Source organism: Heterodontus francisci, chromosome 38 (genome assembly GCF_036365525.1).
Source record: "Heterodontus francisci isolate sHetFra1 chromosome 38, sHetFra1.hap1, whole genome shotgun sequence".
Lineage (NCBI taxonomy): Eukaryota > Metazoa > Chordata > Chondrichthyes > Heterodontiformes > Heterodontidae > Heterodontus > Heterodontus francisci.
The window spans coordinates 38,976,885-38,997,699 of record NC_090408.1 but is presented as its reverse complement, the minus strand read 5'-3'; the positions used below and the strand labels follow the sequence as shown (position 1 = coordinate 38,997,699).

At 39.8% G+C, this 20,815-nt stretch overlaps 1 protein-coding gene across 12 annotated transcripts in view; it reads left to right on the top strand.

The window, feature by feature from the left end:
- map2k5 (mitogen-activated protein kinase kinase 5) overlaps positions 1-20,815 on the top strand; it is a 352,983-nt gene that overhangs the window by 37,071 nt on the left and 295,097 nt on the right. For 10 of the 12 annotated variants that reach the window (XM_068018165.1, XM_068018160.1, XM_068018159.1 and 7 more), the window contains exons 4-5: positions 15,456-15,525; positions 20,578-20,618. The exons of the other annotated variants lie outside the window; for them this stretch is intronic. In XM_068018165.1, the coding sequence (XP_067874266.1) occupies positions 15,456-15,525; positions 20,578-20,618 (111 nt within the window). The remainder of the gene's footprint in view (positions 1-15,455; positions 15,526-20,577; positions 20,619-20,815) is intronic. 12 annotated transcript variants of the gene reach the window in all.

Genomic DNA, 20,815 nt, shown 5'->3' with positions numbered 1-20,815 from the left:
GCAAAACAGGGAATAAAATTTTGCTAAAATAAAAGCAAAATATTGCAGATGCTGGAAATCTGAAATAAAAACAAGAAATGCTGGAACCACTCAGCAGGTCTGGCAGCATCTGTGGAAAGAGAAGCAGAGTTAACGTTTCGGGTCAGTGACCCTTCTTCGGAATATATAATATTATATATTATAAAATTTTGCTGATAGCCGACAAGGCCTAGGAACGATTGGAGAGCGGTTTTAGAGGTAAGGAGCGAAAGTCTTTGGATGATTTCAACTTTGAGAGTGTCTGGACTTGTGCCATAGTGGGAGATCAATACTCGTAAACAGATGGCTTCCTCTTGGAGTAATTGGGCCTTCTTAGATTTATTTTAAGTCCCCTCCATGTCAGGATTGTTAACAGTTCATCTAACAGTAACAGGTACTCTTCCACAGTTGCTGTTGCTAGGAGCAGGTTGTCCACATACTGCAAAAGGCATTCAGGCTTAGAAAAACCTTTTTAGAGCTGCTGCCATTCACTTGAGGAAGATTGTTGGAGCATTGTGAAACCCTTGGGGTAAGCAAGTCCAAGTATAGCTTTGGTCTTCAAATGTGAAAGCAAACTTATACTGATCTTCTCTTCTAATGGGGATACTCCAGAATCCATTTGAAATATCCAAGGTGGAGAAATACTTAGATCCTGCCGGCACTTGTGACAAGAGGGTTGGGGTTTCTCGCACAACTGGGGAGCATGCCCGGGGTCACAGAATTGAGCTTACGGTAGTCTGTGGTTAGCCTCCAGCTGCCATCTGTTTTTTTTAACTGTCCAAATCAGTGAATTGGTTGTGAAAGTGCCAGGCCTGACAATGCCTTGTTTAACAAGGGACTGATGTAAGGATAACTATTGTTGGGGATGGGGTACTGTTTAACAAAGGAGTGAGGGGGTCCATTCATGGACTATTCTCCTTCCATCCTACCACAGTCATGTTTGTTAGTAGCAAAAGCGTCCAAGTACTGCTGAACAAGCCAACACGCCTGAGGGTCCACATGTTCGAGAGGATTGTAGAGGCATGGCTTTTTCATAGCAAAGATGGAGTGAGTATCAGAAACTTCAATAAAACTTTGCGTGCCTGACCCCAACCAAATGCAATTTTGGTTGTAGTCAGTGACGGCTCCGCATTGATTCAAAACGTCAGTTCCCAAAATACCTCGTCCGTCAGGCATAGACATTAGCAAAGGTGAAGATAATACGCAGGTGAAACCTCCCAGTCAAAGTTCAGAGGCCTTTCCTGTGTAAGCAGAAGTAGCTTTTCCATCAAATCCAGAAAGTGATGAGCAACCCTTGCCGCCACAAAGCATTCAGGGTTTGGGGTATGGATGATGGTAATGGTGGAGCCGGTATCAATTAGCATAGTCTGTTGCCGGCCCCCTGGTAGGGCAACTGAGATGACCGGTCGTCCGTTACCGTCACGTCAGAACGCCACCTCCAACCAAGAGGGGCCTGGATCCTTCATCCGGACCCCAATGGCCCTTCACGGGAGTGGGAGGAAGAGGAGGAGCATTAGGGGAAGTGAATGGGCAGGTGGGTTGGGGTTCACTGGTAATTATTTGGGTATTCATTAATGCCACTAGTTGTGCAACCTCCCGCTCAAGTACTGAGGGCTTGTGTTCAGGCGGTGGGGTATAATTTGGAGGCGGATTGCGCTCTGGTGGTTCCTAAGTCCCACAGTCTCTTGGAGGTGGTTTATGGCTCCAACAGTCACAGGCCAAGTGACAGAGTCTTCCACAGTTATAGTACGCCTGGGACGTACTGGTCGGGTGGTGGCCCTGGTTGGGAGCGTATCTAGGGTCCTCCACCGCTGGAACTGGTTTCTTGCTCAATACCCCTTTTACGATGTCCCAGGCTCAGGTAGCACAGTCTAATATGCAACGAAACAAATGTCCCGAACCCACAGTTACACCCATTGTCTGTTTAATGAGGGGCACCAGATTATTGAGGAAAATGAGCTTAAACTGTTCGTCCTCAGTGCCATCGGCAGGATTATCGGCAGGCTCATTCTGAAAGTGGCTGTACACATCGTACAGCTGCTTGGCAAATGCTTGTGGTGACTCCTCAGTGTTTTGTCTGGTCCAATGCAACGCTGCGGCCATGTTAATAGTTCATATATCGAGGCCATTACGGATATGGGTTATGACAGCACGGGGGCCGGTTGAAGCATCATAGATGGCGTGCTGTTGGTTGCACTTCAATTTGGAGTCACATGCAGCAAGCAGGATGTGCTTCCAATCTCCTGTTTCTAATTCTGAGTAACCCTGTAGGAAATTTGCCCAGTGCCTGTTAACCTCAAGGGAATCGTCCCCGTCTTGGATGGCCCCTTACTCATGTATGCAGACTTGCAACTCGGTATGGGTCAATGGAGCAGAGCGTCGCTCTCTAAGGATCACATCACCATCCCTGCCAGAAGTGGTTGTGGTTGTTACAACCGCCACCAGAGGGCCAGGACAAACCTGGGATCCAGCGGGCGTCTCGCGTTTCGGCCAATCATCATGATGGCTGTATTGGGCTGCCTTACTGGCTAGGTTATTCCAATCTATATCACCTCCTACTTTGCCTGTCATTGTCACCGTGGAGATGAGGGCTTGTTGTTTCCCTAATCGTCCCTCCAATTTAAGTTTGCTTTGGAGTGGTCAGCCTTGTTACATGGATGTCTGACAGATTCTCTTAGGGCACCCTGAGCAACCTCTAATTCCTGTCTAAGCTTTGCATTCTCCCTACCATCAGTATTCAATTCTTCCCCCTGCTCGCAGTTAACCATTAGTGAATTAACCTGTAAGCAAGTAAAGCTTTGCTGCTGCAAAAACAGTGTTTTGCTGGTTGTCTATTTCTAAATTTGGACTTTTTTTTCTAACTGACTGATTTCCTGTTCTTTATGCACTCATAAGTCTTGTAATTATTGTTTCAGATTCTGTATTTCGGTTTGCTTTTATTGTGCCCAATTGTCACTTTTATTAGTGTAATGAAATGTGCCATAGGCAAGTAGGTTTCTTACCTTTTTTGCTTTCAACTTTTTGTTGTCCACTCTCCCTTGAATGAACGCAACTACTTCGTTGAAGGGAGCTCTCTCTCCCTTTGTTAAACATTCTCTCAACAAAATCTGAATCTCGTTGACATTTTATCTAATTTCTCTTTGTGTGTTGACAGAACATTATTCTTATTCTTCCCTACGTCTTTTCACTCGCCTTTAATCGGCTGGCAGGTTCTACTGATCCCACGACCCCGATGCTTTCCTTTTCTGGGCTGAGTGATGGCTGGCAAAACACTACCATGGTCCCTACCCACTAACACCAAATATTCCAAGTCCTAGTCTGGTCCCATCTGGATCGCCAATGTAAGATTTAGAACCTTACTTATAATTTGTTCTTGGACCAGACAATAAGAATTCAGACAAGGAGACATCTGATGTAGTGGTATCAGGATGATTTATTAAGGCTAAAAGCAATACTTAACAAATACAAGGCAGTCGATACCCTGGCCATGATGGCCTTTACTCTCCAACGACTCTAGTGGCACAGATGGCTCGTGACTCCTCTTGTCTCTCTCTTTGTCTTCTTCAAATCTGTGTACCGAGCCCTTCCAGATCTGTCCTTGTATATATGAAAGTACATAAAATTCATAATACAAAAAATATATAAATAGGCCAATAACAGTTACAGAGTCCACATTTCTTACAGATCATCTGTGGGCTTTTGCATTGGGACCTGTTTTGATTTGAAAGCCATTTCAGTGCAGCACCCTTTTCAGGATGTCAGGGGCCTGTGTGAACAGGTCAGGTAATTGTGTATCTCCTTAACTAATCCTTGATGAATCGTTACTGAGGCACACAAAAGTTTGAAGCAGGAAGTGTTAAATCAGTGCCAAATCATGTACAAAAACCAAAATAAAGAGAGAGAAAGATGTAATTAAAAGGCAGAGATAAAGGAAAGTGAACAAGTTCAAAAATTTTTATTTAAATGTTTTAATTTTAAAAAATCTCCAACAATAATTAAAATCTGAATGTTTGCGACTCTATGCTTGTAAAAGTTAATTTCCAGTGCCAGAGAGGTTGTTTGGCGGTAATTAAGACATCACGCCATTAAAAATTTGCTTACACTGGAATGGACAAGCCCTATCTTTTCCTGGCAAGTTTATTGGGTATCTATCACGTAAGTACTGCAAGTTCACTCCCTTCCATGTGTTACAGTACTGAGTTTCTCGGCAAGATACTGTTATAGCCAAGCTTCTGGAGGTGCAGGGCAACTTGACAGCAACTTCCTAATTTCTTTGTTTGACTGCAGTTGGCAGAAGTTGCTGACCAAATCACACTTTAATAACAGTGAGCGCTAACAGCCTCAGCGTTAATTTAACTACAAAATCTGAGCCATATTTTGTTTAATAATCATTCCTAGAAAGCGAAGAGGAGCTGACCAATTCTCGGTTATACACCGGTGGACAATAAAAAAAAAACAGTTGATCAGAGGAATTTGAATTGCCAAGGAGGAACCTACTGCTAAATTTCTATTAGCACAATGAGTGACTCCACATGATAATGAAAATGTTAACTTAGTATCAATGTTAGTGCTAACTTGCTGTGTACCGTTCATAACACTGCCATGCTTGTGTATGTTTGTACATGTATGTACATTTGTTTGTGATATGCTGAGATGGGCACCTCGTTCTTAATGTACTGAAGTGGAAATTTCATTTACGTACAGTTTGCATATTTTAACCACTGACCTTTTCACAACTGATACAGCAGTCAGTTCTTCTGAGGGTTAGTAAATGTGCTGGCCAGTGTAGCACCAAACTATATTGGAATGTCTCATTTTTAACATCCCAGTCTCTGCTGAGTGTTTGATTTCTGCCATGGTAACAGTTGCAATGCTAGAATTGGCGTTAATGAACTGGACTAGGCAGAAGACAAGTACCAAGGGTTCCTGCTCTGTGTTGCCACCAAATGGTCCCTGCTGAAAAGTGTGTGTATATGAAAGTGACATGAAGGCACAGTCAAGCTTGGCTGTGACACCTCATGCAATTCAACAGCCTATTGACCCTTGCTGTCTAAACTCTCACACGAAGAATGGCCACAGAGGGGGCGGTGGGGTGTGGATACAGCTTGTGACCATGGAACTGTATCCCAGTAGGAGACTGCACAATTGCTGGGGAGGGGGAATGAGCAGAACAAAACACTTCCAAACAGTTCATTTTTACTGACAATTCTTTTGGATGCTTTAAAAAAAATCTAAACTTTGTGACAAATAATGGCTCACTGCAGCTCCAAACATTGAATGACATTAACAGCAATGTATCCCAATGGAAAATATTGCTTTGAGGATTGGACATTTGGGTCTACACAGCTGTTCAATGCTGCTTAATTTTTCTCTGTCTTACTGTCTGGGAAATAAATTGGTTCTATCGGAAGTCAGCATTCAGTCAAAGAATTTTTTAAAAATCTTAATTTATTTATAAGAAATGCGGTATTTAGCTATGTTTGTAGTTTAGAGATAGTCCCTGTTGGCAAGGTAACAGGAAAGCCAAGTATAAACTGATAATGAAAGGATGGTTGAGAATGCAAACATAGATCAAATACACCTAATAAAATAGAATTCAGTGTTACGCACTCTTGAGTGTTTTATGTTTTGGTTGTAAAGAGTTTTTCTTAAACATTTTGCAGATTTGGAGATAATTTTATGTGGCTTGGAATTAAGTTCCATAATTGAAAAGCAGTAAAAGTGCTGCAAGATTTGCCAAAGTTGCTTTTAACAGCAGGATGCCCGCAATTTGCATTAGTGAATGATCTTGTATTATAATGTGATGCTAATGCTATTCAAGACAATCTAGTGGATGGGTAAGAAAAAGCAGCATTATTAAAACATACAGTGCTAGTGTACTGAATAAAACACTTGCCATAAATTTAAGAAATTTGGAATTAATTTGTTACCATCCTTAAAATAGTTATTCCTATCTAGGCAGCTTGTTCTCTGTTTCAGTTCTGATCTTGATTTTAATGTAGCTTAACCTGGAACCACAGGAAATAATTTGTTAGAACAGGAAGTTTGAAGGTCATCTGATTGGTGCAGTGAGTCACCTCTCAGACCGGGATTGAAATGCAGTCCAGACTGGTGGGATAAAAATCACTGCTCTGCGTTCTAAGTGAAATTAATTTGGGCAATTCTGATGCAGTTCCGAGTAGGTAGGATGACTAAGCCAAAACTACTCTTAATTTGATTCTACTTAACAATCTTACTTTGAGTGTACCAAGTGTAACTGGTGTGGGAAATGTAAAATGAGGAGCCACCTTCTACGGTTGGGTTGAAGTATCTTATTGGAACAGAACACATTGAGCTTTGTGCTGTAGCTGTGCAATACGTGGCACTGAAAGTGCTTCATAATGACACACGGTGCAGCAAGTGGAAAGTTTTCCATTTCTTAAGCAACAGCATCTGTTACCTCAATGCACAAAAAACTCTTCTCCACCTTCCCTCTAAGTAGAATGCTATTCTTAAGACTTCAAACTTTTCCGTATTAAGCTATCTGTGTATATTAGACTAGACTGTTTCTGTACAACAGGAGACTTTGCTTGCCAATTAAATTGGAAAATTTAAGTCACTAGCACAAGAAAGGAGGGAGGGATCCAACTTGTAACAGAGTACCCTGACGATGTCTGTTTGCTAAAGCTCCCAACGCATGAGCATCTGGACTAGGCAGTTGTTGAGAAAGTCAGGTATGCACAATTTAGTTTTTTAGTTTTTTTAGTTTTAGAGATACAGCACTGAAACAGGCCCTTCGGCCCACCGAGTCTGTGCCGACCATCAACCACCCATTTATACTAATCCTACACTAATTCCATATTCCTACCACATCCCCACCTGTCCCTATGTATTTCCCTACCACCTACCTATACTAGGGGCAATTTATAATGGCCAATTAACCTATCCACCTGCAAGTCTTTGGCATGTGGGAGGAAACCGGAGCACCCGGAGGAAACCCACGCAGACACAGGGAGAACTTGCAAACTCCACACAGGCAGTACCCAGAATTGAACCCGGGTCGCTGGAGCTGTGAGGCTGCGGTGCTAACCACTGTGCCGCCTTTGGTCATGGATATCTAGAACATCAAAGTGGCTGGCATGTTTCAAGCTGCCTGCATAGGTCTATCCATCTTACTGAAGGTATATGTCCATTATACAGCTGTCTTAGATTTGGGGTGATGGCCATTGTAAAATGTTGCTTGCATGTCAGATATAAAAGCCTGGGTTTATATATCCATGTTTGAGGCCTTGCATGATTACGCTGTAGAGAGGCATGCAACTGCCTAAGCTCTATACTTCCAGCTGGTGGGACCAGCAGCTTTAGCTCATTAAACTCTAGAATTTCTCCAGTGCACACTAGTGGGGTCCCTAAGCCATGGCTTTTGGCATCCTGCATTAGCTCAACTTGGGTAAGTGGGATGTATCCCTATTGGAAACTCTGTGTATTTAATTTTGGGCAGCGTCCATATGAGGAAGCACTAGGTAGTGATCGGGATCTACCTACTTTTTCATCTCTTTAGCCCGTCCCTACGGTCATTGAGACCAAGTTTAATACTCCAATTACTGTTTGTATTTTGGTCAGTTAACAATGCAAACTGGAAATCAAATTTGAGTCCTTTTAGCCTGAGTGACTCAATCCCACAAAGTCCAATATACCAATTGAGGGAGCACCAAAATTTCTGTTGCTGACTCTGAAACAGTGTTTGTGTGACAACTGTGGTAAAACGACCGCACGTCCTTCACTGTAAATATAGACAAGATGGCCAGTGCCAATTGAGTAGGTTAGTGAGTTAAATGGTGCCCCTCCTGTTTAGTGACTTGCATAAATGTTCATTGATGGCGCTAAGCAAATAAAGAGGTGGGGAACATGCCTGTAAATCTTGTGATTTTTGACAGGTACTGATTGGAAAGTTGCTTGGAACTAGAATAGCTGCCTGAGGCAGACAGTACAAGCTGTGGATCAATAACTGGCAAATTTCCTATTAAAAATACAAGAACAAAGCTCAAAATAGCCAGTTGGGTCATATTTTCTGTGAAAATTACTATGTTTAGAAATGTCATTGTATTTCAGTTGGACTTTATTTTGAACTGTTTTTCGAGACTACTTGTTAACATTTATTACTGCTCTAAAAGGTCGATCTATAAAACTGTTACCATTAAAACCTACTTGTCTTGACCATTTGAGTAACCGACAGCACCAATTATTTTTTTGCAAGGGTAATAAATGCTTCTGAAAATAAGTTTTCCTCAGTGCATTGTGCTGAAGTTGGCATTTTGCTCCCAAGTTGTTGGTATGGGAGAAGGAAAGGAAAGCAATATCAACTCTTTAAGGTTTTCAGCTTTTTTGGAAACCAAAGATAGCTGCTAAATAAGTTGCAAATTGGGGAAATCCAGACTGGGTAGATGTTCTAGGATAAAGCCTGGCTACCCGAATAGACCCGACTACGTATGTCGGGTTGAGTCAAAATTCCGACACCAGCATTCGGGCTTGGGTCGGGTCTGGCTGGACTCTGCTTCGGGAAGTCACGGAATCAGGCTTACCCATGATTCCCCACAACTCCAGCTGCAGGAATAGTCTGCTGCCGAAACAGATGAAGGAGATTCGGGTCGGACGCAAAAAAAATTAAAGGGCTCAGGCTTGGGTCAGGTTCGGGTTGGCTGTGGTCGGGTCGAGCCCAGGTCAGGTTTTAATTTTATGCCCGAGCCAGGCTTAGTTCTAGGAACATAAAAACATAGGAAATAGGAGCAGGAGTAAGCCATTCGGCCTGTTGAGCCTGCTCCGCCATTCAAACAGGTTATGGCTGATCATCTATCTCCATGCCGTTTTTCCCCACTATCCCCATATCTCATGATGTCACGAGTATCCAGAAATCTGTCTATTTCTGTCTTGAACATGCTCAATGATTGAGCTTTCACAGCCTTCTGGAGTAGAGAATTCCAAAGATTCACCACCCTCTGAGTAAAGAAATTTCTTTCATCTCAGTCTTAAATCGCCTGCCCCCTTATTCTGAGACTGTGTCCCCTGGTTCTAGACTCATCAGCCAGAGGAAACATCCTATCCACATCTACCCTGTCATTTCCTGTAAGAATTTTATAAGCTTCAATGAGATCACCTCACAGTCTCGAAACTCTAGAGAATACAGGCACAGTTTCTGCAATTTCTCCTCATAAAATAATCCCGCCATCCCAGGGATTAATCTGGTGAACCTCCGTTGCACTCCATCTATGGCAAGTATATCTTTCCTTAGATAAGGAGACAAAAACTACACAATACTCTAGGTGCAGTCTCACCAATGCTCTATACAATTGCAGCAAGACATCTTTACTCCTGTACTCAATTTCCCTTGCAATGAAGGCCAACATACCATTTGCCTTCCTCATTGCTTGCTGCACCTGCATACTAGCTTTTAGTGACTCATGAACAAGGACACCCAAGTCCCTTTGGACATCAACACTTCCCAATCTCTCACCATTTAAGAAATACACTGCTTTGCTGTTTTTTCGACCAAAGTGGATCACCTCACACTTATTCACATTATATTCCATCTGCCATGTTGCCCATTCACTTAGCCTGTCCAAATCCCCATGAAACCTCCTTGCATCCTCCTCACAATTTACAGTCCCATCTAGTTTTGTGTCATCAGCAAATTTGGAAATATTACATTTGATCTCCACGTCCAAGTCATTTATATAGATTGTGAACAGTTGCAGCCCGAGCACTGATCCTTGCGGTACCCCACTAGTAACAGCCTGCCATCTTGAGAATGACCTGTTTATTCCTACTCTCAGTTTTCTGTCTGCTAACCAATTCTCAATCCATAGCAGTATATTACCTCCAATCCCATGTGCTCTAATTTTGTTTATTAACCTCCTGTGTGGAACCTTATCAGTAGCCTTCTGAAAATCCAAATACACCACAGCCACTGGTTTTCCTTTATCTGTGCTACAAGTAACATCCTCAAAAAAACTCCAACAGGTTTGTCAAACATGATTTCCCTTTCACAAATCCATGTTGACTCTGCCAAATCATATTTTCCAAGTGTCCAGTTATCACATACTTTATAATAGATTCCAACGTTTTCCCTACTACTGATGTCAAACTAACAGGTCTGTAGTTCCCCATTTTCTCTCTCTCTCTTTTCTTAAATAGTGGGGTTACATTTGCTACTTTCCAGTCTGCAGGAACCCTTCCAGAACTTATGGAATTTTGAAAGATAACCACCAATGCACCACTATCTTTATAGCCACCTCCTTCAGTCCTCTGGGATGTTGCTCATCTGGTCCAGGGGATTTATCAACTTTCAATCCAATTAATTTTTCGAGTACTGCCTCTTTATTGATACTAATTCTGTGTGTTTCTGTTCAACATTCAATGTTCAGATTATCTCATGACCGGTTCATATGACATTATGATAAGATTCATTTCAGTGCTGTGATTAACTACCATAGTTTTGCAAAACTCCTCATCTTACATTAGAACAGTGACTGCACTTCAAAAGTACTTAATTGGCTGTAAAGCTCTTTGGGACGTCTGATGGTTGTGAAAGGCGCTATATAAATGCAAGTCTTTCTTTCTCATCTAGATTTCTTGTCTTCTCATGTCCTAAAATCAGGATTCATTGTACCAACTCCCACACGAAACTCACTCCTTCCCAGGACCTTGCAAATGTAGAATTCCTTAGTCTTCCCTTTCACCTATACTCTGCTGTCTTTTAAAATGCAAACTCAGTGTCATCACAACTTGATTTATCTCAATATCTCCCCTTTTGCTTTTCATTTTTGGTGGTGTCCTACACTTTGGGGTCTCTGCCCTCCTCTAACTTCATTCAAAAAGCTGTATCAGTAAAAGTGACCATGGTGTTGTTGGATTGTCGTTAAGAACCCAACTGGTTCATTAATGTTCTTTGAAGAAAAAATCTTGCTGTCCTTGCCCAGTCTGGCTTCTATGTGACTCCAGTCCCAAGTCAATGTGGTTGACTCATGTCTGCCCTCTGAAGTGGCCTATCAAGCCACTCAACTGTCCGGCCACCTAGGGATAGGCAATGAATACCAACAATTGTTGGACAATTGCTGACAATGCCCACATTTTGAGAATTTCTTTTAAAAAAGTAAACAAAAATGTCACCTCTGTTCTTTGGAAATTGTCATTCTACAGCAAGCAGTGTGTTTGTGCACAGGTTGAGTGACGAACACAGTGTAATTTAACACAGGTTATGTTTTCACCATGCTACTGAGTTCTCAATTTTTTTAGAGGAGTCACAGTGCTTCCCCAACAGAGGGATTATCAGAGACCGTTATTTCTGTGCCATTCTTGTGTACTGCTGGCATCCTATTGAGTATAGCATAGACAGAGCAAATCTGGCACAAATACACTCAGGCCCTTGAGAATGAAGGCAAAATAAATGGAATTTATTTCATTTCATTACTTCAGAAAGAAAACTTCTGCATGGTCGGTACTGCTAATGCTCATTTGCAGGTCTAAGGTCAGTTTATTTTTTAGTCATTGCTGCTTATGTTTAACATTAAGCTTAGTCACAAAATCCTTCCTACACTTTTGCAGTTGGGTGAAAATAGGATTGGGCTTGACAGTGGTGCCCCTGCGGTCAAATAGCCTGTCAACATTGACAGTCCAGGATTACTCATGAAGTATAGCCACTTTTGTAAGATCTCAAAATGACAATTATGCCTCTGGAACCATACCACACAACTTTAGAACAAGAGAAAGAAAAAAAAATCTTTGTTTAGAGTTTGTTTAACTTTAAAAAAGTGCTTGGCCAAATTAGCATATAATAAATCCTGAAAATGTTATACTATGAGAACATGATACATTTCTTGAGGTACTAAATGAGTGAAAGCTGGAAGTGAGGCTGCATATAATTTACATGGCAAATTTCCAAAGCAGTCACAGTGTTTGTGCCAGGGGATAAATAAGTCAGTTTTGCTTTATAATATATGGCGGCCATAGAATTTCCTGGTAATCAACTGCAAATTAATTCTCAGGAAATTTGCAATAATTAATTGAAGTAGAAGAGTAAGCCCTTTATTAGAAAACATCATCATCTGAGATCCACCATAGGAAAGCTGAGTGACAATCAGTGTTCGAACTGACACATAAACTGGCACAAAATTGAATGAAATTTTTTCCTAACAATTTAAAAACAAAATGTTTAAATGATCTTGAAGGTCACATGACACTTATAAGCCAAAATGCTTTGTGCTGTTTGAAATCTTTAATTAGATCACAAGCTCTGAGTTTCTTCCATTGTGCTGTGTGTAAACTACCTGTACCCCCTCAAAAAGATTATTGATTTGTAATCATGTTGGACATCAATCATAGGTCATTTCAGTGTTTTCATACTGTTTGAGCAAAGTCTGGTGAGGACAGGGTTTTTCTTCAGCCCCCAATCAATTTTTTTCTTTGCCCCCCCTCGCCTCTTTGCCCTTTCTCTGCTTCACTGGTTCAGTGAGCTCTTTTTACAACTTACAACATTTTACAGTTTATATAAATGACTTGGATGAAGGGACCGAAGGTATGGTTGCTAAATTTGCTGATGACAGATAGGAAAGTAACTTGTGAAGAACACATAAGGAGGCTACAAAGGGATATAGATAGGTTAAGTGAGTGGGCAAAGATCTCGCAAAAGGAGTATAATGTGGGACACTGAAATTGTGTCCATTTTTTTTTTAGTTTAGTGATACAGCACTGAAACAGGCCCTTCGGCCCACTGAGTCTGTGCCGACCATCAACCACCCATTTATACTAATCCTACACTAATTCCATATTTCTACCACATCCCCACCTGTCCCTATTTTTCCCTACCACCTACCTATACTAGGGGCAATTGCTACTGGTCAATTTACCTATCAACCTGCAAGTCTTTGGCATGTGGGAGGAAACCGGAGCACCCGGAGGAAACCCACGCAGACACAGGGAGAACTTGCAAACTCCACACAGGCAGTACCCAGAATTGAACCCGGGTTGCTGGAGCTGTGAGGCTGCGGTGCTCGCCACTGTGCCGCCCCTTTTGGCAGGAAGAATAAAAAAGAAGCATATTACCTAAATAGTGAGAGATTGCAGAGCTCTGAGATACAGAGGGATCTGGGTGTCCTAGTTCATGAATTGCAAAAGTTTAGTATGCAGGTACAGTAAGTAATTAGGAAAGCTAATAGAATGTTATCGTTTATTGCGAGGGGAATTTAATACAAAAATAGGGAGGTTATGCTTCAGTTATACAGGGCGTTGGTGAGACCACATCTGGAGTACCATGTCCAGTATTGGTCTCCTTATTTATGGAAGTATGTAAATGCTTTGGAAGCAGTTCAGAGAAGGCCTAGTGGACTAATATCAAGAATGGGCCGGTTGTCTTATGAGGAAGGGTTGGACAGGCTAGGCTTGTATCCGCTGGAATTTAGAAGAGTGAGCGACTTGATTGAAACATATAAGATCCTGAGGGGTCTTGACAGGGTGGATATGGAAAGGATGTTTCTTCTTATGGGAGAATCAAGAACTAGGGTGTCACTATTTTTAAAAAAAGGGGTCGTCCATTTAAGACAGATGAGAAATTTTTTCTCTGAGGGTTGTTAGTCTTTGAAACTCTCTTCCTCAAAAGGCAGAGGAAGGAGAGTCTTTGAATATTTTTGAGGCAGAGGTAGATAGATTCTTGATAAGCAAGGGGGTGAAAGGTTATCGGGGGTAGGTGGGAATGTGGAGTCGAGGTTACAATCAGATCAGCCATGATCTTGTTGAATGGCGGAACAGGCTTGGGTAGCCAAGTGGCTTACTCCTGCTTCTAATTCGTATGTTCGGGCACTCTTCTGATACTTTGACCAAGTGGCCATCATTCATGCGCTTAGATGAGGAACATTGACTCTTTGACTGTTCCTTTGGGGTTGGATAGCATCCTACAGCATAGAAGGAGGCCATTCTGCCTGTTGTACATGTGCCGGCCCTTTGAAAGAGCTATCCAATTAGTCCCACTCTCCCTACGTTTTCACTTTCTGCCAGAGTTACAGGATGTTGATCAGGAGTGGGATCTCTTGCTGTTTACTCATTCTGTCCCAATTGTAGCATCTCTAGCCAATCTTATTTTGACCACATGTCAAATTAATATGTGAATTGTTAAGAATGTCACTGTTATAATTCATATATGCAAAATCATAAATTTTGTCAGCCAGACCAAAACAAAAAACTGAATTAAAAACATTTTGTTCTATAGTCATTAGTGGTACTGTTGTGAAAATAGGTCTAGTATTAACTTGGAAGAAGGCAGTGTTGTGCATCTTGACCCAAATTTGTAGGATCAGTGATCCAAATAGATCCACAAGTCAGTGGTTGTTGAATTCTATAATGACACTATTATGCTTGTTTTGCTAATGTAGATTGCAGTATTAACCTTGCTTTTAAACTAGAGTGCATGAAGTGGCCAATAGACAAATTGGGTCAACAATGTTTCATGTCTACTAGTAGTTTTTAACTGACACTATTGGTGCTTTTAAGAAGAGAAAACTGCAAAATCCTAAAAATCTGAAAATGTTAAAAATACATAACATTTAGAGAAAGAAAAGACATCAATATTTTGGTTAGCTGTCCTTTATCAGATATTAGTTTTGACAAAGCATATTTCCTGACCCCAAGCAAACTGATATTGTTAATGGTTCCTTTAACTCAGCCAATATTCTTTTTATCACTGTCATCCTTCCTCAAAAAAACCACCCGTAATCCATCCATTCTTTCCAGCTACCATCCCATCTCTAACCTCCTTTTCCTTTCTAAAATGTTCAAACATGTCATGCTACTAATAATGTGTCATATAATTTAATTATAATTTTTTTTAAAAACCATTTAAATCCCTTGAGTTTAACTTGCCTATCACAACACTGACATTGCGGTAGCCAAATGCACAAATGACCTACTGTGACCTTGGTGCATGATAACTCTTTTTCCATTTTGTGATGTTTGATACGGCCTTATATCTCTCCTGCATCCTTCAATCTTCTGACCCTGGCTTTTTGATTATCCTGCCTAGGCTATGTGCCACTGTTGCTGGCAGAGCCTTCAGTCACTTTGGCCCAACTGTCTGGAAACTCACTTCCCCTTTTCTCTTCACCATTAAAAAGCTTCTTGATACTCATCATCATGACCTAGTTTTCAGTTATCTCAGCTAGCTCTGCCACCATGGCTATGTATCTGTTTCTTTTACTTAATTCATTCGTCCTTCCCCAACCCCTGCCGCCCTGCAAAGTGTCTTGCAACATTTTCTATATTATTAAAGGTATTACATAACTGCAAGTTGTTGTGTCTAACTGAAAATGTTAAGTGGCTGTTTCAATTTACCTCCTTTTAGTTTGAAAGACTAAATAATTCAATTTATTTAATCTTGGGTGTGAATATATTTGTGTGTGTGCTTTCTTTTGTAGTATTATACTACTGTGACAGAGCAGCAAGTTAATGGAGAGATGATTGAACCGTTGCAGATATATCCACGAGGTGAGAAGGTTGGCTTTGCATCTGTATGTTCAGAATGAGTAAAAGAAGATACCAATAAGTCTGCATTTGTATTTATCTTTTTCTCAGTTATGTCAACAAATCTTTAATAAGCTATATTATTATTATTGAGGTATTTTAAACAATTAAGAGGTTTGATAGGGTAGACACAGTGAGCTATTTCTTCTGGTGGGGGAATCCAGAACAAGAAGGCTTAACCTTAAAATTAGGGCTAGATCATTCAAGAGCGAAATCGAGCAGCATTTTATCTCACAAAGGGTAACTGACATCTGGAACTCTCTTCCCCAAAAGGCTGTGGGTGTTAGAACAATTGGAACCTCCGAGACTGAGTTAGATGTATTTTTGTTAGGTAAGGGTATCGAGGGGTATGGAGCAAATGTGGTAAATGGAGTTGAGATGCTGATCAGTCTTGATCTAATTAAATTGTGGAGTAGACTTGAGGGGCTGAATGGTCTACTCCTGTTACTATGCACATTTTGACATGGTAAAACTTCTGAAATATTTAGTTTTCATAAAGATGTACGCTGATATTTAATTCAAAACAACACCAGAATAATCTTTGATGTTTACGCATGGATGCAATATTGGAGACAAATATGATATATCCACACTGGTATGTTTTCTCCTCGACGCAGCCATGACAATTGCTAGCAGATAAAAGAACCAAATGAATAATAAAACAACAAATTTCACTGCTTTTTAAAAAATAATGAATACATAGTAATGATTTAAAGGCTGGAATTTATTTTTCTTGTTGACCATTCTAAATTGCCCATTTCACTTTCATTTCATCTAGCCCCTTCAATGAGTTAGCTTCTATGTAATCACTTGCATATTTCTATGTAACTGGATGAGGTGCTCATTGATTTATTTTTAAGGTGCTGTCACAATAGCCAGATGCTTTAATAATTGAAACTAAGGCAGTACACTTAGCTGTTCTAACAACAAAATCTCCAAATCACTTTCTGCTGTTACAAAGTATGAAGGCATTTGGGCAAGAGCCCATTACTGTATATATTAAATAGATGAAGATAAATAGAAGATGGTAATTTAATCTTGGGATCCAGGTGTCCGAAACAAATTCCACAATGTGTTGGAATTTCCAGCTTCATCTAAATGTCTTAGTTATAAGTTGCTACCTTGATGCAACAATATGCATTTTAAATTTATCTCTTTAGATAAATTAATTTCAGGTTAATTAATTGGATTATTCTTCTGTTTGCAAATTGGATGCAATGATAGTCATTGTTTAAAATAATGGTCAAATGACTCAGTAACTAAAATTTATGTAGTCATTTGGCCAAATGCATCTTTTCAGATTGGCAATTTTGTGAACATTATAGCACCGAGAAGGTTATTGATTGATTGACTTGGATAACAGTATTAAATATCAGCATACATCTTGATGAAAATTAAATATTTCAGAAGTTTTACCCATATCAAAATGTGCATAATAAGATAGGTAGACCATTCAGCCCCTCATGTCTGCTCCACAATTTAATTAGATCAAGACTGATCTGCACCTCAACTCCATTTACCACATTTCCTCCATATTCCTTGATACCATTGCCTAACAAAAATATATCTACCTCAATCTAGGGGGTTCTAATTATTCTAACACCCACAGCCTTTTGGGGAAGAGAGTTCTAGATGTCAGTTACCCTTTGTGTGATAAAATGCTGCTTGATTTTGCTCTTGAAAGACCTAACTCTAATTTTAAGGTTAAGCCGCCTTGTTCTGGATTCCCCCACCAGAAGAGATAGTTCACTGTGTTTACCCTATCAAATCTTTTAATTATTTTAAATACCTCAATTAGACCATCCTTCAAAATCCAAGGGAATACAAGCCAAGTTTATGTCCATGCCTCCAAAATTTAACCCTTTAAGCCCTGGTATCATTCTGCCAAATTTGCACAGTAACCCTTCCAAGGTCCAAAACTGAACACAGTATTCCAGATGAGGTTTGACTAATTCTGTACATCTGTTCCTCACTTTGAGAACATTACAGTAGGCTTTTTGATTGATCTGTGTACTTGGACTCCCAAATCTCTTTGCACCTTGTCAGTTCCTGGTATCTCGCCATTTAGAAAATATGATTTATCTTTCTTGGCTCAAAAGTGGATGCCCTTCCACTTGCCCATGTTGAACTCAATTTGTCATAGTTTTGTCCACTCACTCACTCTCTCAATGTCCCCTTGCAGCTTTCTGCGCCCATCTGCAGTACTCACTGTTCCTCCTAATTCATGTCATCTGCAAACTTCGATACACAACTCTCTATTCCTTCATCCAAGACATGAATAAATATGGTTAGAAGTTGAGGCCCCAAAACACATCCCTGAAAACACCACTTGCCACATCCCTTCAATCAGAGTGTGTACGCTATCCCTACTCTCAGTCTCTGATATCTCAACAACTTTCCAGTCCAAGTCAGATGGCTATCTCCAATTCCATGCATGCTCATTTTTGTTCATCTCAATTCTTAATCTCTTTGGAATTATCTGTGAATTATTTATTTTAAGGTAGTTGTACAGTTTTTAAACCTCAAAAGCATCCGATATTTCTAAATCTAGAGGGCTGCAATCGTTCATGCGTATTGCCATTCTGAAAATCCAGCCAATCTCTTTTTGAGGTGTTTCTTAACCTTATACATTCTTAAACCAAAGCAACTAATCAAAACACCACCAGAATATCAAAATCGTTCTTGTGAAATATCTGGGATAAAATGGACAATCCAACTTCTGATTATTAAAAAAAAATTAGAGTTTCAAACAAAATGTCATGTTGCATTTGAGACATTTTAAGCTTCATGGACCGTTCAATATCTTTTATGAAATAAGTTAAATAACTTTAAAATAGAAAGCATTTTTAATAGTTTAATTAAAAATGTAATAATTACAAAATAAGGGTTCATGCCATATTGTTTTGGCTTTTAGATAAAACATGCTTCAAAGATGCATTTTATATTTTAAAGTCCAGCATTAGTACTGATTGTCCCTTTTATAGCTGTGACCCTGTCCCGAGATTGAGGGGCGTATTGCATACAGTATGCTATCTGGGTGCCCCGATCAAGAAATTTTAAAAGCCATTTCGGGAAGATAAGTGTGCTGAAGAGTAGTGTGTTTGATTTTCTATACAAATACAGAAAGTGAGATTGAATTTACCAGCAAACTCTTAAAACATTTTAGTTCCTGGTTCAATAATCGAGCTTTTTAGACTGAAGTAGCCAAATCCAAATACTAAATTTAGAGAACTTTATTGTGCTTTCAACTCTTAGTGCTGCAATTGACAGTCTTGACACAGAACAGAGTATGTTCATTCCCAGTGACAGTTGAGGCACAAGGTCATAAATAAGCTCTCAGAAATATTCCTAAAACATCTCTATATACTTTTTTGTAAGATGATGATTTTGGAATCTCAAGTTTTTCATCTAATGGATAGTCAGTATGCAATATATACTTCCTTTTTTGTTCAATATCTCTGCTAGTTTCCCCCCACCCCACCCCCTGGAGGTGTTGCCTTCTCACCAGAGAACAGTTCTATGGTTGCTGGTACCTTGCCCATCAAGCCTGTATTCATGTGGTTAGTTTGGTCATGGGGGCATCATAGCAAGCCAAATCCTCATCTTTCTTGATGGCTACATGTACATTTCCAGCAAAAGATGGTGCCCAGGGACAGAAATTCTGGCTAGTTTTTCACTCCCTGATCTGAGGCACTGGGGCCAGTTGTGCCACCTTGACCACAGCCCCAGCCCAGATGAGCTAAGTGCACATACCAGGAACTGAATACAAGGTTATTTTTAAAAACAAATTCAACATTTCAGTGTACTAAAAAATATATGTATGTAATATATATATATTTTATAATTAAATATTTCTGTATGTTGGATTTGCTATATCACTTGGTATGCCATGAGAGTGAAGAAAACATTCATCTGGGAGTAGGGGGAAAAAATCGAATTTGTCTTGGTGAGACAATCAATCAAGATTGACAAGTCCTTTAACATGCCATTTGTGGCATTGTATTTCTGAAATGAGATCAAACCACAGCATCCAATATATCCACAAAAACAATCTTTCAGCAGGAACAAATACTTGTAAATATTTTCATTTAAATAAACATTGCTTAGACTAATCTTTTAAATAACTGTAACTCAGTATCCTGTTCACTGAGAATCATAGTTAACTTGTATATTTTTTTAATTTCTGATTCTTTTCCCTTAAATATCCTTGTTTAAACCGTGTGCAATTGCCTCAGAAAAGTTGCTGCATCCAGCAGTTAGTGAGTGAAATTAGCATAACAGTTTAAATTACGTCTTTGTTGAAATACCTTGGTTTAATGGGTACATCTCTACTTATACTTCAGTTGCTTCAGTGTTGTGCTCAGTAACTCGACCGAGTCATGCTTTTCCTCCCTCCCCACCCCCACCCCAAATAATAGGCCATTAGAAATCAATTTAAAATGGTGCTTTGTTTGAAGAAAAAACTAAATTGATATAGACCAAAAAAGGATGTTCATTTTGATCATAATTCTTAACTTTTTATTGACTTTTTTTACCTATCAAATGTAACTGGCAAGTGCTACAAAGCATTAGAGATAAAATAAACCAATTTCCTTTTAATCTCATTTTAAATTTTATTCTTGCCGTTTGCAATTTATTATTCCTGGCAATGGATACTATAGCTAAGTATATTTATTATTCCCCCAGGTGTTAGGGTTAGCCCACTTTCTTAATGATACAAAAGGTTAAAAACTGAAGGTTGAAATGGACTGGCTCTTTGTGCTTATATTTGTATTTATAATCTGTTAATCTTTGCAATTTATACTTATCTTTTTATATAGACTATCAATTTTTCAGCGTCCAGTATTGCAAGATGGAATATTTTTTTTAAATTCCCTGTACAGGCTTTTGAACCCCTTTTCCATCATTTTCAGCTGCTAATTTTGGTGTCAGTCTCATTTCTTTCAAATGATTCATTTTTAACAAATTTGTAAATGGCCCTGATGTGTTCTGCAATTTAGTCAATTACTGTTTCAGCCTGCAAGCCACCTGGGAAACGGAACATACATGGCCTGAAGGTAATAATTTCAATAATTGTTTCAGTAAAGTTGGGAATGGATTTGTAATGCTGTGTTCCAGTTATTGAAATGTCATCTGAAAACCTTGGCTCTTCAAACTCTGACAAGCAGGGGGTCTCTTGTTATACAAAGTGGGGAATATTTCCCATGATTTAATCACACAGCTGTGAATTCTTGTCTTATTTCCATTGAAGCAA